The sequence below is a fragment of the Herpailurus yagouaroundi genome, unplaced genomic scaffold (assembly GCF_014898765.1).
Source record: "Herpailurus yagouaroundi ecotype Mexico unplaced genomic scaffold, PumYag 67525, whole genome shotgun sequence".
Classification (NCBI taxonomy): Eukaryota; Metazoa; Chordata; class Mammalia; order Carnivora; family Felidae; genus Herpailurus; species Herpailurus yagouaroundi.
The window spans coordinates 20,200-34,043 of record NW_024420331.1 but is presented as its reverse complement, the minus strand read 5'-3'; the positions used below and the strand labels follow the sequence as shown (position 1 = coordinate 34,043).

The following is a 13,844-nucleotide window of genomic DNA, read 5'->3' as shown; positions in this document are numbered from 1 at the left end:
CAATAAATACTTGTATTAATTACTGCATTAAATAAGTCGCACGTTTGGCCAAAGTTCTGTGAACATTTAGCTCAGCAATGCCTTGAATGGAAGCGGAAAGCGTGCGTTGCAGAGTAGTTCAACCAACGTTGCTGCTGAAAAACATCACTGGGGCTCCTTTCTTTCAATCCAGGCCCCGCTACCCCACAGTCGCCCAGGCAAATCAGCCCTCCGGCAGGGGGCGGGGGGCGCGGCTTCACAGCCGCGGGTCGCTCTGCGCAGGCGCCATTCACCTAGCACGCAGGCGCTAGGGGCAGGGGCGGTGGTCTCTAAGTCTGCGAGCTTGGATTGGTTGAGCCTTGGTGGTCCCGCCCGCGTACCGGAAGCTCTGGGCGCGGAGGTGTCCGGAAGCTCTCGCTGGGCGCGGAGGTGTGCGGTTGCTGTCTCTGGGCGCGGAGGTGTCCGGTATTTCACGGTTTCTCGGTGAGCAAAACTCTAGGTTCGCCGGGGTGTCTGCACGCCAGTGCTCAAAGAAGCCGGCGACTGCTCGGGGTGGGGGTGGGCCCTCGGTGCGTCCTGGGTCGGGTAGGCCCTATCCTGTCCTCTCCTCCCCCTCCCCACCCCCCCCCCCCGAAGTCGCCGGGGTGGGCAGATATCTCGGGGCCGCCGCCGCTTTTGTGCTGGGTGCCAGGCTGGCACACTGGGACGGCTTGCAGCCGGCTCTGCTTGTCGCCCCGCTCCACCCCCCGGACCCCGAAGCCCCAACCCGGGCCACAGCGGGTCTTCGGGCTGGTCCCTTCCCCTCGCTGCACCCGTGCTAGGGATCATCCCAACGCGATAAAGGGCGCTGGCGCAGTGTGGAGTGGCTGTTCCGAAACTGCGACGCCCCTACCGAACATTTGGCTTCAGTTCTCTCCGTAGAGGAAGGGGCTCCCTGTGTATGTGGAGAGGTGTATGTGGGTTATGGCTAGAAACAGAATTCTTCTCTAGATGTTAGGTCTAAAGACTTAAACAGAATTGAGTTACTGCTGATTTGTTACCTACCAGCTTTTGGAAATTGTCTTTAATCTCCCCTCTCCCCGGGGTTTAGGCCAGAAATGTGCAGATGTGGGCACCTTGCCCATGTCAATGTTAGTTAACATGTACAAGCTTTTTTATGCACCTAGTCAACAGATGTATGGGACCAACTATTGGCCGGCCCTATATAAACTCTTATCGATACGTATTCAGAAGGTAGGAGTTATAGGTGTGTATGTTGGCATTATCTATATTAGCATATGCTCTAGAACTGTGTTGTTCACTATGGTAGCCACTAGCTACAGAGGATAATGAGCACTTGATATGTTCCCAGTCCTAATTGAGATGTGTGGTAGTGTAAAACAGCGAATTTGGGAGAGCTAGTATGAAAAAGAATTAAAATATCCATCATTTGTTTTTACCAATTACATGTTGAAATAGCAGTGTTTTGGGATACACTGGTGAGGCAAAATGTTATTAATTTCGTCTGTGTATTTAAAAAAAATTTTTTTAATGTTTATTTTAGAGAGAGACAGAGTTCGAGTGGGGGAGGGGCAGAGACAGAGGGATTCACAGAATCCTAAGCAGGCTCCAGGCTGTCAGCACAGAACCCAGTGTGGGGCTCCAACTCACAGACTGAGAGATCATGACCTGAGCCGAAGTCGGACACTTAACCGACTGAGCCACCCAGGTGCCCCTATTTTGTAGTTTTAATTATTTTGTGTAACCATTTTAAAAAATAGATGAAGAGCACCTGTTTATTTTTTAAAGTGGTTACTAGAAAATTTTTAATTCTATCTGTGGCTTGCATTATATTCCTATCGGACAGTACTGCTTTAGAAAGGGGTCAGCAAACTGTGGCCTGCAGCTAAATCCAGCCTGCCTGTCTTTGAAAAAAAAGATTTGTTGGAGCAAAGCCTTACTCATTCTTTTATGTATGGTCTGCGGCAGAGTTGAGGAGTTCATACAGAGATTGGATGGCCTGCACAGCCTAAAATATTTCCTATCTGGCCTTTTACAGAAAAAGATTTGCTGACCCCTTGCTGCAAAACAATGCCTGCTATGGTAGATACATGTCATGTGAGCTTTTTAATTAGAGTCCTGTGTTAATTGTCAGGCCTACTGTGTGACAGGCATGGTCCTAAGGACTTTATAAGGACTATGTCATTTATTTCCCGTATTAGTCCTAGGATGTGGGATTTCCTTGATTTTGGAGATGAGGAAATCGAGGCACAAAATCGTCAAGAGACATGCCAGATGTGCTCAACACCCCTCCCTTCTAGAAATTGCACCCTCCTGACCCTCCTTATCCCCAGATGCTTGACACTGGGAGTCTATTCGATTAGCCCCTAGTGGGCACCGTGCTGCTGCGTTTTGTTTTTTTTCTTTTATATGACTTTTTAAACTAGAATTGAGGTGACGTTGGGTCTCCTGTGGAAGCAGCTGAGAGGCACTGGGCTTGGGGGAAGTGGGTACAAGCAAGCGGTTCCATAGAAGGGAGTGCACAAGCAGAGAGGAGAGGGCGCAGCCTGGGTGCTCTTTTCTCCTTTAATAAAAACCCTATTTGTTGAGAAATAGTAAAGCACTGGCCAAGTGTTTTCCAGGCATTCTCCGTGAATGAAACAGACATCATTCTTTTGTGGTCTTGTGGGCAAGGCAGACAATAAACCATTTTTTCAGTGCAATACACGCCATGAAAAACCACTGCCAATATTTGCAGTTTTTGAACAGGTCTCACTCATCTGTAAGATGGAGATAAGCCGCATGCTTGTCTCGGGGTTGTCGTGAGGCTTGAGATGACGGGAGCGCGTACGGCACGTAGAGTTGTTCAGTAACCCTACTGGGTGCCTTCTGCCGTGGAGAGGTAAGGGAGGGAATGAATATGGGCAGTCGGGGGCATCGTGACACTTGCAACATCGCAACCGCCGTGCCCGGCAAGTGTTTTTAACACGTCCTGAGGGGGCTCGTCCAGTAAAACCCAAAACCAGAGCGGTTCTGTACATTCAGTCCAGGAACAGGACAGCAGCTGTCTTTGGGCTGATGGCAGCGGAACTGAGCCGGTCCCATTGAGGGAGGGCCCTGTGCCCATGTACAGAGCAGTGGCAGCAGCTCAGAGTCCCCTGGATGGCTGGGAAAGCACCTAGGCCTACCCTCAGGGATCCTGATCCAGTGTGCCTGGGACAGGGCCCTGGCCTCGGTTTTGTTTTTGCTAATTTCTCCAGATGACTCCGGTTTATAGGCAGGACTGAGAACCGCTCGCGGTGTGGATCAGGCTAGGCTCAGGGAGCTACGGAGGTGAAGCACAGAGTTGTGAAATAGGCGGGGCCTGTGAATGGTTCTGCAGTCTCAGAGGAGGCTGCTTGGGGGGGGGGGGGCGCCGGGGGCTTTTTATCGCCTGGCCGGGGACCTCAGTGTCTGTCCTGAGGGCAGAGGGAAACCTCCGGAGGGCTGGGAACATGAGGGAATGTCTTGGAGAGATCCGTAGTATTTCATTTCTATCCCCACCATGCGGCTCAAACACAAAACCCCGAGATCAAGAGTCTCATGGTCTACTGACAGAGCCAGCCAGGTGCCCCTGTGATAAATATTTATTAAATGAGCTCTGTGGAACTCTAAACTGGACCCACAGCTTACTTTGTCTCCTTGTGGCACTTCTCAAAATTTTATGTCTCGGTTGCTTTCACAGTATACCGTCCTAGGGCAGTAAATGCTTTATATCCGCATCATTGTCCCACAGAGGGTATAGAAAGTTTGACAGGATGTAAATGCTGCTAAAAATATAGAGGAGAATGGAAAACAGTATGGCGGTTCCTCGAAAAATTGGAAATAGAATTCCCATATGACCCAGCAATCGCACTCCTGGGTATTTACCCAAAAGCATCGAAAGCAGGGTCTTGAAGAGAGATTTGTACATCCAGGTTCCCGGCAGCGTTAGTCACACTGGCCAAAAGGTAGAAGCAGCCCATGTGTCCACTGGCAGATGAGCAGATAAGTAAAATGTGTTTTATGCATACAATGGAATATGATTCAGTCTTAATAAGGTTCCATTGCATGTATAGACCACACATGCCAGGACATGTGCTACCATGCAGGTGAGCCTTGAGGACGTTATGCTAAGTAAAATGAGCCAGACACAAGAGGCCACCTGCTGTATGATTCCAGTTCAATGCGGCCTGTAGTCACATTCAGAGACAGTAGGGTGATGGTGGCCAAGGGCCACGCAGGGGGAAGGAATGGGCAGTTGTTTAATGGGTACAAAGTTTGTTTTGCAAGATGCAAAGAACTCTGGGCGTTGGTTGCACAACAACATGAACGTACTTACTGTCACTTCACCGTTCGCCGAAAAATGGCTAAGATGCTAAGTCTTGGGGTATGTGTGTTTTTTCACAATCAAAACTGAAAAAGAAGGAAATGAGAGGTAAATAAAAGGACATGCATTCCTTCAGAATCTCCTGGAGACCCTGACCCTTGGTTGAGAAATTCTGGCCTGAGTTAAATATTGTCCAGCCTCCACATGGGCACTGTAGGCCTGTCTGTTATTAACCACCTTGCTGACATGTGGCAAACTTCAATCCCAATCCCTTTGGTAGCGATGCATATAAAGTGAATGTGGAATGCAGGCCAGGTGAGTGTTTTTTCTTTGTCGGGCAACTTGCCAACAAGCTGGTGGGGAGGGTTCAAGTGTATTAAGCAGCTTGAGACCTTATCGTGATGTGGGCTTCTAGGCATCGTCCAGATCCCAGGATCTCAGGCAGACGTTTCGGAGAAATGTTCAGCCATTGAAGGCAAGTATTTTTTTATTTTTCTGTGTTATCTTGCCTGTTCTTTGTCCACTGAGCCTTTTTCTTTTCTTTTCTTTTCTTTTCTTTTCTTTTCTTTTCTTTTCTTTTCTTTTCTTTTCTTTTCTTTTCTTTTCTTTTCTTTTCTCTTCTTTTTTGACACAGAGAGGGAGAAAGAGATTTCACACGTGCACTAGGTGGGGAGGACAGAGGAAGAGGGAGAGAGAGAATTCCAAGGAGGCTGCAGGCTATCAGCGCCGTCCGCGCAGAACGCGACACAAGCCTGAGTCCCGTGAGCCGCTAGATGATGACCTCAGCCGAAATCCAGAGTGGAAAGCTCAACCGCTTAACCAACTGAGCCAGCCAGGTGCCCCAGTGAGCCTTTGATTCTCAGGAAGACCTCTTTCACTGTTTCCAGTGTTTCAAAGTGGAATTTTAAAAAGGTAAAACAATGATCTTGAAGTACTGATTCTTGCTAACGAGAAATATAGCCACTTAAGATCCTGAATTGCTGGCCCACTGAGTCTTAAATAATTAAAAAAAAAAAAAAAAAAAAAAAAAAGACCACCCAAGTTGCCTTCATTCCAACTCCCTCCCATGGCAAAAATGCCAGACTCGCAATCTTGGTCATTCTTGAGCTGGCCCCACAGGGAGAACTTGAGTAGGAACATCATAACTGTGACCAAGGGTACATAACCATTCGTATTTGAGGGGAGATTCATCTGGTTTAGACTCAGTAATAGACTTCGTTCTGACTGCTGTTCTGAAGGCAAAGCCACAGGTCCTGTAACACCTGTATGATACTCTGATTCCAAGAGAAGGTAGAAGACTGATCCGCCGACCGTGTCCAATTTGCAAATACTATAAATACATGTTTACCATGAAATTATATTGGACTAGTCACTTTTCTGGTTGTGAAAATAATACATACTCATACAAAATACAGGAAGGAGTAAAAGAATGAACAAAAATCACCTAAAATCTTACCGTTCAGAAAATGTCACTGTCTAAAATTTTGTGTATTTATTTTCAACCTTTTCTCTTCACATGTGATTTTTAGTGTTCGAGGGGAAGATGGCGGCATAGGAGGACTCTGGGCTCCGCTCATCCTGCTGATCACTTAGATTCCACCCACATCTGCCTAATTTACCCAGAAAACCTCCAGAAGACTAGCAGAACGGACTCTCTGGAGCCAGGCGTAGACGAGAGGCCCACAGAAGAGGGGCCCCTCCCGAAGCGGACCACCGAAGGCAAGGCGAGCTGAGACTGCCCTCCCCCCCCCGCCCCCGTGCACCTTGCGGATCCACCCCGGCTAATACGCCAGATCCCATCGAAGCAGCACCACAAGCCTGGCAGTGTGCAAGTAGCCCAGACAGAAGCCACCCCGCTCCACGGTGAGTCCTGCCCCTGGGAGAGGGGAAGAGGAGGTATACACCAGTCTGACTGTGGCCCCAGCGGTGGGCTGGGGGCAGACATTGGGTCTGACTGCGGCCCCGCCCACCAACGCAAGTTACTCCTGACAGCACAGGGGAAGAGCCCTGCAGTTCTGCGCCACCCCAGGGACTATCCAAAATGACGAAACGGAAGAATTCTCCTCAAAAGAAACTCCAGGAAGTAGCGACAGCTAATGAACTAATCAAAAACGATTTAAGCAATATAACGGCGCAAGAATTTAAAATAATATTTATAAAATTAATCGCTGGGCTTGAGAAACGTATAGAGGACAGCAGAGAATCTATTACTACAGAGATTAAGGAACTAAGAAAGGGTCAGGAGGAGCTAAAAAATGCTATAAATGAGCTGCAAAATAAAATGGAGGCAACCACAGCTCGGATTAAAAAGGCAGGGGAGAGAACAGGTGAATCAGAAGATAAAATCATGGAAAAAGAGAAAGCTGAGAAAAAGAGAGATAAAAAAATCCAGGAGCGTGAGGGGAGAATTAGAGAACCAAGTGATGCAATGAAACACAACAATATCCGTATAATAGGGATTCCAGAGGAGGAAGAGAGAGGGAAAGGTGCTGAAGGTGTACTTGAAGAAATAATAGCTGAGAACTTCCCTGATCTGGGGAAGGAAAAAGGCATTGAAATCCAAGAGGCACAGAGAACTCCCTTCAGACGTAACTTGAATCGATCTTCTCCTCGACATATCATAGTGAAACTGGCAAAATACAAGGATAAAGAGAGAATTCTGAAAGCAGCTAGGGATAAACGTGCTCTAACATATAAAGGGAGACCGATAAGACTCGTGGCAGATCTATCTACTGAAACTTGGCAGGCCAGAAAGGAATGGCAAGAGATCTTCAATGTGCCGAACAGAAAAAATAGGCAGCCGAGAATCCTTTATCCAACAAGTCTGTCATTTAGACTAGAAGGAGAGATAAAGGTCTTCCCAAACAAACGTGATTTTTAAATAAAATTTGGATCAGACTCTATATACTGTTTTTAAATTACTTTATTCAGGGGGTGCCTGGGTGGATCACTTAGTTAAACGTCCAATTTTGGCTCAGGTCATGATCGTGTGGTTCTTGAATTCGAGCCCCATATCGGGCTCTGTGCTAATAGCTCGGAGCCTGGAGCCTGCTTCTGATTCTGTGTCTCCCTCTCTCCCTCTCTGCCGCTCCCTACTCACATTCTGTCTCACTCTCTCTCTCAAAAATAAAAAAAATAAGGGCACCTGGGTGGCTCAGTCGGTTAAGCATTTGACTTCAGCCCAGATCATGATTTCATGGTTCATGGGTTTGAACCCCGCATTGGGCTCTGTGCTGACAGCTCAGAGCCTGGAGCCTGCTTCGGATTCTGTGTCTCCCTCTCTTTCTGCCCCTCCTCTGCTCATGCTCTCAATCTCTCTCTCTCTCTCTCTCTCTCTCTCTTTCTCTCTCCCAAAAATAAACATTAAAAAAAATTTTTTAATGTAAAAACCATCTTTAAAAAAATTTTTTTTTTTTTTTTTTTTAACGTTTATTTATTTTTGAGACAGAGAGAGAGCATGAACAGGGGAGGAGCAGAGAGAGAGGGAGACACAGAATCCGAAACAGGCTCCAGGCTCTGAGCTGTCAGCACAGAGCCCGACGCGGGGCTCGAACTCACAGACCGTGAGATCATCACCTGAGCCGAAGTCGGACGCTTAACCGACCAAGCCACCCAGGCGCCCCAAAAAAATTTAAAAATAAACATTAAAAATGTTAAATAACTTTATTCAGATATAGTTTATACACCATACAGTTAACCTCCTTAAAGTGTATACACTTCAGTGGTTTTAAGTATATTTTCTACTGTGCAGTTCATCACAGTCCACTTTAGAGAAGATTTTCCACTTTCCCCAAGAAAAACTACACCCATTGGTAGCCACCCCCGTTCATTCTACCCCCCTGGGGGGGGGGGGGGGGGGGGGGGGGCGCATCCGTCCACCCCAGCCCTAGTCAACCACTAATCCATTTTCTGTCTCTAGATTTGCCTATTCTGGGCATTTCATATAAATGGAATCGTACAGTCTGTGGTCTTCTGTGTTTTTAACCCAGCATAGTGTTTGTAAGGCTCATGCATTTTGTATATGTCAGAATTTCATATTTCTATTGCCACATACCACTCCATTGTATGGATATGCTACATTTTGCTTATCCATCAGTTGGCAGGCATTTGGGTTGTTTCCAATTGGGGGTTATTAAGAATAGTGCTGCTGTGAACATCTGCATGCAACTTTAACCATTTGAGACCTTCTAGTTTGTCTGAAGTTTGACAACATTCTTACACACACACCTTCCCCATCTCTCGTTTCCCTAATGTAAACTTGCAGAAGTCGAATCACTGACAAGGACGTTGCATTTTACAGAACTTGTCGGATGGTTTCTAAGAAGACTGCATGGATTCTCTCTGCACTCTAGTGTCAGCCTGTGTGCTTAGTGATGGGCATTTAATATCAGGTCCTATGAAATGGAAGCCCATGAGTTTCTTATGAGACAGGTCCCTACCGTCAAGATGCATATGTCTACGTGTAGACATGATGGGCAGATGTAGGTCCAAAGGTATTAGGTAGCAAGGTTATGTACCTTACGTGGAGAGAAAAATGGACTGGTTAGACCAAGGAAACATTTGCCTGCCCAGGATGAGGTTCACTCAGATACAATCATCAAGCAACTTTTTGCACCTCAAAGTTACAAAATTAATGGAACCAAACTGGCCTGGGGACTGGTTTGGTCCAGAGTCATCACTTGTCCAGATTGCTTAGTCTGAACCCTTACCCTGTTGTTCAGAAGACTCAGTTGTCAGCACAGTGCCTTTTGACCCTTGGGGTCCACCAGGCCTGTCTGCGGCTGCCTCCCAACCTGTGCTATCTCACGGTTTCTTCAGATGTCCTTGGGACGTCTAAACAGCATCCCCGTATTGTTCTGTTTCTCATTCTTTCATATTCAGAACAGTACCACTTAAAGATGATAAAATAAGCAAGTAGTTCAGCGATGTGGCTGAAGAGGGGGGGAAACGGTCCCGCCTTGCCCAGACTTCCCTGTTGATGCTGACACTGGCATGATTTCATGCCCAACAGGACCGCCAAATCCCATCCAAAGCAGTTGGCCAATCCGGATCCGCAAAGATCACGGATTTGTCCAACTTGAGATGGACACAGTTCTAGAGTTCTTCCAGCAAGCTTCTTTTAAGTGACTGGGAATGCAGAAGCTGGTTGCATTGCTGCTTCCCCCCCCCCCCCCCCGCTACAGGGACTCAGACTTTTGAAACTGCAACGATAGCACATTGCAGATGCCGTTTTCTAACGTGTCACACCCCTTTTTGTTACATAACTCTTTCAGAAAACACACAGGTAACTGGCAGAAAGTGCTGTGCTGCTATTAGGTCGCTGCGATTGGCAAGCACAAGCCTAAAAAAAAACGGAACCTTCTTTTTTCTTTGCCGCTGTAAAGATGTCTGACGACAACCACAGCTTCCCTTATTGAGCATTCGATGTCTAGAAGGAATTTTGAGGATCTTGGCAACCACCTTACTGAGCCAGAAACTCTTCGTGTGACTCAAGAGCACCTCCAGGGGACCGTTGTGGTCAGGGCCGTGTACGGAGTCCTCAAAAATTGCCCCACGGTGGCTTGGAAAAAGAAAGCCAAGCGTCTATTGTCAGAATGGAAAGCTGTCTATAAGGACCTCCGCTTCAACGGACAGCCCGAAATCATTCCCTACGGGCGGAAATGAAGAAAAGCCAGGACTTTCTCATGACCCAAGTCGGGGTGAGATACGGGGTGGCTCCGGTTCTCATTCATCATGCCACGATGTTGCAGAAGCCATTGAAAGGATTGCGCCTGAAAACAGCACTAGTCCAGTGGAACCTGAGAAAAAGCATTTCACGGGCGGTGCCCCTCAATCCGCTGATGAGCGATCCAGTGAGTTGCCGGATCCCACAGTACCTGTGAGAGCTAAAGGCACAGAGCTTCTTTATGAAGCTTTAACGAGTTCTTCCACGGACCAGCAGCCCAAAGCCGATAGGTGGCACAACTTCGCAAGAGACATTCTTACCCTCTATTTAAAGAACCTCAAAAAATACAAAACTTGCGTTAGAAGCAAAGTCACCAATCTGAAGAACCCCCCCCCCCCCAAATTCTCACGACAAAGCTTGCTCTCTGGGACCATGTCGCCGAGAGAATTTGCCGAAACGACTGTCGTGGAAATGGCACACGAGGGCCTGAAGCAGTTGAGAACCGCATACACGGAATCTCGCATCCAGGAACACCACTTTCCCCGAGTGGTGGGGGGCGCACAGACAAAATAAAATGCGGAAGCTGTGAGAAGTTCAATTGCAAGGTCACCGTAATCACCGGAGGAGCACTTTTCCTTCCAGGCTGGGTGCGGAACTCGAATCCAGACGAAGACACGATGACCTCTGTGATCTGTAACGAGTGTGGGGAGCAGTGGTACCACAGCAGGTGGGTGTGCCTGTAATTGCAAATAAATGTTCTCTTCACAAAGAGCCGGAGTGATGCCTTTTTTTTTTTTCTTTTTTTTTTTTCGGTACCACCCTTTTATGCTTGGTCTTAAAATCTTGTACACACTATTCTCAAAACAACCCTAAGAAGAAGGAAGGAAAGTCATTCGTTGAGGCTCACACCACCGTCGCTAAAAGTTGACAGTTTGGGGAGAGAGTGGATGACTGTTGGCCCTGTGCTTTGTGGCCATTTAGTACTTTGCTGAACTCCAGAGCGTGGTTGAGAGCAGCTCAGCACACCCTAGAGCCTGTTAGAAATGCAGAGTCCTAGGCCTCGTGCTGCTGAGTCTGACTCTGCATTTCGGCAGGATCCCGGAGCGGTCCTGTTCAAGGTAGTTTGAGAAGTGCTGCTTTCGCAGTAGGCATATGGTTCTCAGCAGTGGCTGCATAGGAGAATCATCTGGGGAGCTTTGAAAACCCACTGGTGCTCAGGGCCCTCCCTAGAACAATGAAATCTGAATGCATGGGATCTGACCCAGGCATCAGCATTTCTTTTAAAAATGTTTTTTAACGTTTTCATCTATTTTTGAGAGACAGAGTGTAAGCGGGGGAGGGGCAGAGAGAGAGGGAGACCCAGAATCCGAAACAGGCCCCAGGCTCTGAACTGTCAGCACAGAGCCCGACGCGGGGCTCAAGCCCACGAACCGTGAGATCATGAGCTGAGCCGACGTTGGACGCTCAACTGACTGAGCCACCCAGGTGCCCCATTAGTATTTCTTTTTTAATTCCTCAAGTTATTTTAAGATGCAGAGTTGAGAACTATTCACACACAGGCTCTCACTTGATTGTCTCACGGCTCTCAGACAAGAATGTCACTATACACTTTACAGATGAAGAAACAGGTCCACGGAGGTGCTGTGACTTGGCCGAGCCATGCAACCTTAACTAGCCCAACTCAAACGGCTCCCACATTGGCCTTCCAAATTCACTGTCCAAGACCGTCTCACCATTAACTTCTGAGAAATGCATTCCTGGAGATGTGTCTTTAGGCCCTAACATTGGACAGCTAGAGCTTTGTTACTGTTCCCTGCCTTTTCTCACATTACTGGTCTCTCCCTTGAACCATGAAAGTTATCCTGTAACTAATCCCACAGTTAGAATTTTGTTTCAAGTCCTCTTGCTTAGAGGAGGTGTGTGTGTGTGTGTGTTTTGTTTTTTGTGGGGGGTTTTTTTGCACAAGTTCTCAAGAGTCTATAAACCGTTTATAAAATTTGGTTTCTGTTGTTAGAGAGCCTTCATGTTCTCAAGGGCACGTGAGTTTAGATCTGGAGGAGCTGGCGGCGCCTGGGTGGCTCAGTCAGTTAAGCGTCCAACTCTTGATCCCAGCTCAGGTCTTGATCTCAGGTTTGTGAGTTGGGTTCCGTGCTGGGCATGAAGCCTACTGGGGAAAAAAAAAAAAAAAAGATCTGTAGGGAGGAAAAAAGCTCTCCTAGGCTGTATAGGTGGGACTCTGCAACAGCTTATTAACATGTGCAGCGTAATACACGCAGGAGAAACTCAGTGATGAAGAACTCAAAGGGGTGGTTAGAACTTGGACTTGTATAGTAGAACCTTAAAGAAGTGTACGTTTGTAGAGAAATGAGACAAAGGAAAAGGGCTTTAGGCTTTTAGGGGCAGCAAACTATGGGAGGGTAAAATACGGGGGTGCTGATGGAAGATAATGTTTATTTAGGAAGGTTTGTGTAGACGCTTCTCCGTGCCATCCCATCTCCAGCGATAAGATTGTTACCTCCTTCCTGGTACAGGATTCACAAGGGGGTTTTATGTTCTACTTTCAGGCAGGTAGGTGGAAGGCGGAGAGCTCATTCCGTGTCTGCCTTTTCTCTTTTGCTCTCAGCGCAGAATGATCCTTATGCCAGCATGGCGTATCTGGGGACCACATATTTTGAACCCTGTTAGGTCTGAAATTCCAATTCTGCTTATGTAAAAACAGGCCTTCATCTGTCAGAGGCAGTCCATTGCCTCAGCCTTTGGATCTACCAATATTTCTCGAATGAATGAATCACGAAGAGGAAGTCAGTTCTTCAAGGCTTTTTTTGCAGTGTTTAACCAGTCTGTGCAATCCTTTCAGCACAACCTGCCTTCCGTATGATTACAGCTGGTTGTGTTCTCTTTTAAGAACTTAGAGGGCATTAATGGTTACAGGTTTTTTCTTGAGAGAGAGAGAGAGAGAGAGAAAACGAATCCCAAGCAGGCTCCACGCTGTCAGTGCAGAGCCCTCTGCAGGGCTCGAACTCACAAACTGTGAGATCATGACCTGAGCCAAAACCGAGAGTCGGACGCTTAACCAACTGAGCCACCCAGGCGCCCCAATGGTTACACTTTTAATAAGTTCACTTGTAAGTTCTCTCCAAGCCTACGTATTTTCACCAGTTCTTTCCCCCACCGCGCCTAACTTCTGAACCAGAGCTTTGAAGGCCTAACCACACATACAGCTTACCTGCCTCCTGCTGGAATTACCCCAAATGTGCATAAAACTCAAATATGTTTGTGTCTTCAAATGGCTTGAGGCCACCGCGTAGGAATTCTATTTTGATACCTTTTCTCCCTGTGGCTACCCAGGAATGCTCGTTGTGATGTAACATGCTAGTCTTATAAAGAGAAACTTGCAGAGTCACCCAAAATTTCAAGTTTCACAAACTGGTTTCATGTGACTTGGAGTGATCTTAAAAACTATTCAGCGGTCATAAAAGAGCACATCACATGAAAACCGAGTGTTCGTGCCGTGTTGGTTTTTTGTGTGCGGTTTTTTGTGGGGTTTTTTTGTGCTGGAATTGTGCAAACTTAATTTGCAGACAGAAGCATTTGAAATGGCAATTCCTTTACTCCCCTAACATGTAAAACTCTGGGTAGTCTTTCTCATTTCCTATCAACTTTGTAATGTAATGTGGGTTTTTTTCTTTTAGCCAATGAGACAGCATTACATTTTAAAGTACAATCGTTCCTTCACATTCTCTGTCTTAGCCGCTAAGTTAGGGGAGTAAAAGAAAAGAAAAAGGTGTTTTTCTTTAAAATTGCTCGTGGGAGAAAGGAGCTTTCATTTATTTTTTTATGTTTATTTTTGAGCGAGAGAGAGTACATGGGGGA

The 13,844-nt window shown here is 47.0% G+C and overlaps 1 protein-coding gene and 1 long non-coding RNA gene across 2 annotated transcripts; both read left to right on the top strand.

Annotated features, from left to right (window-relative positions):
• The first annotated feature begins 335 nt into the window (after nt 1–335).
• Nucleotides 336–5,884, top strand: LOC121025166 (uncharacterized). Its single transcript, XR_005787965.1, has 3 exons — nt 336–462; nt 4,941–5,218; nt 5,836–5,884. It is a non-coding gene; the product is annotated as an uncharacterized LOC121025166 (long non-coding RNA).
• Nucleotides 5,885–8,180: 2,296 nt separating this feature from the next.
• TCEANC (transcription elongation factor A N-terminal and central domain containing) lies at nt 8,181–10,744 on the top strand. The gene is given in 3 exon segments (XM_040467596.1): nt 8,181–9,921; nt 9,923–10,527; nt 10,530–10,744. Coding segments are annotated over 3 exon segments (981 nt in total). The 5' UTR covers nt 8,181–9,730; the 3' UTR covers nt 10,715–10,744.
• Nucleotides 10,745–13,844: the final 3,100 nt, after the last annotated feature.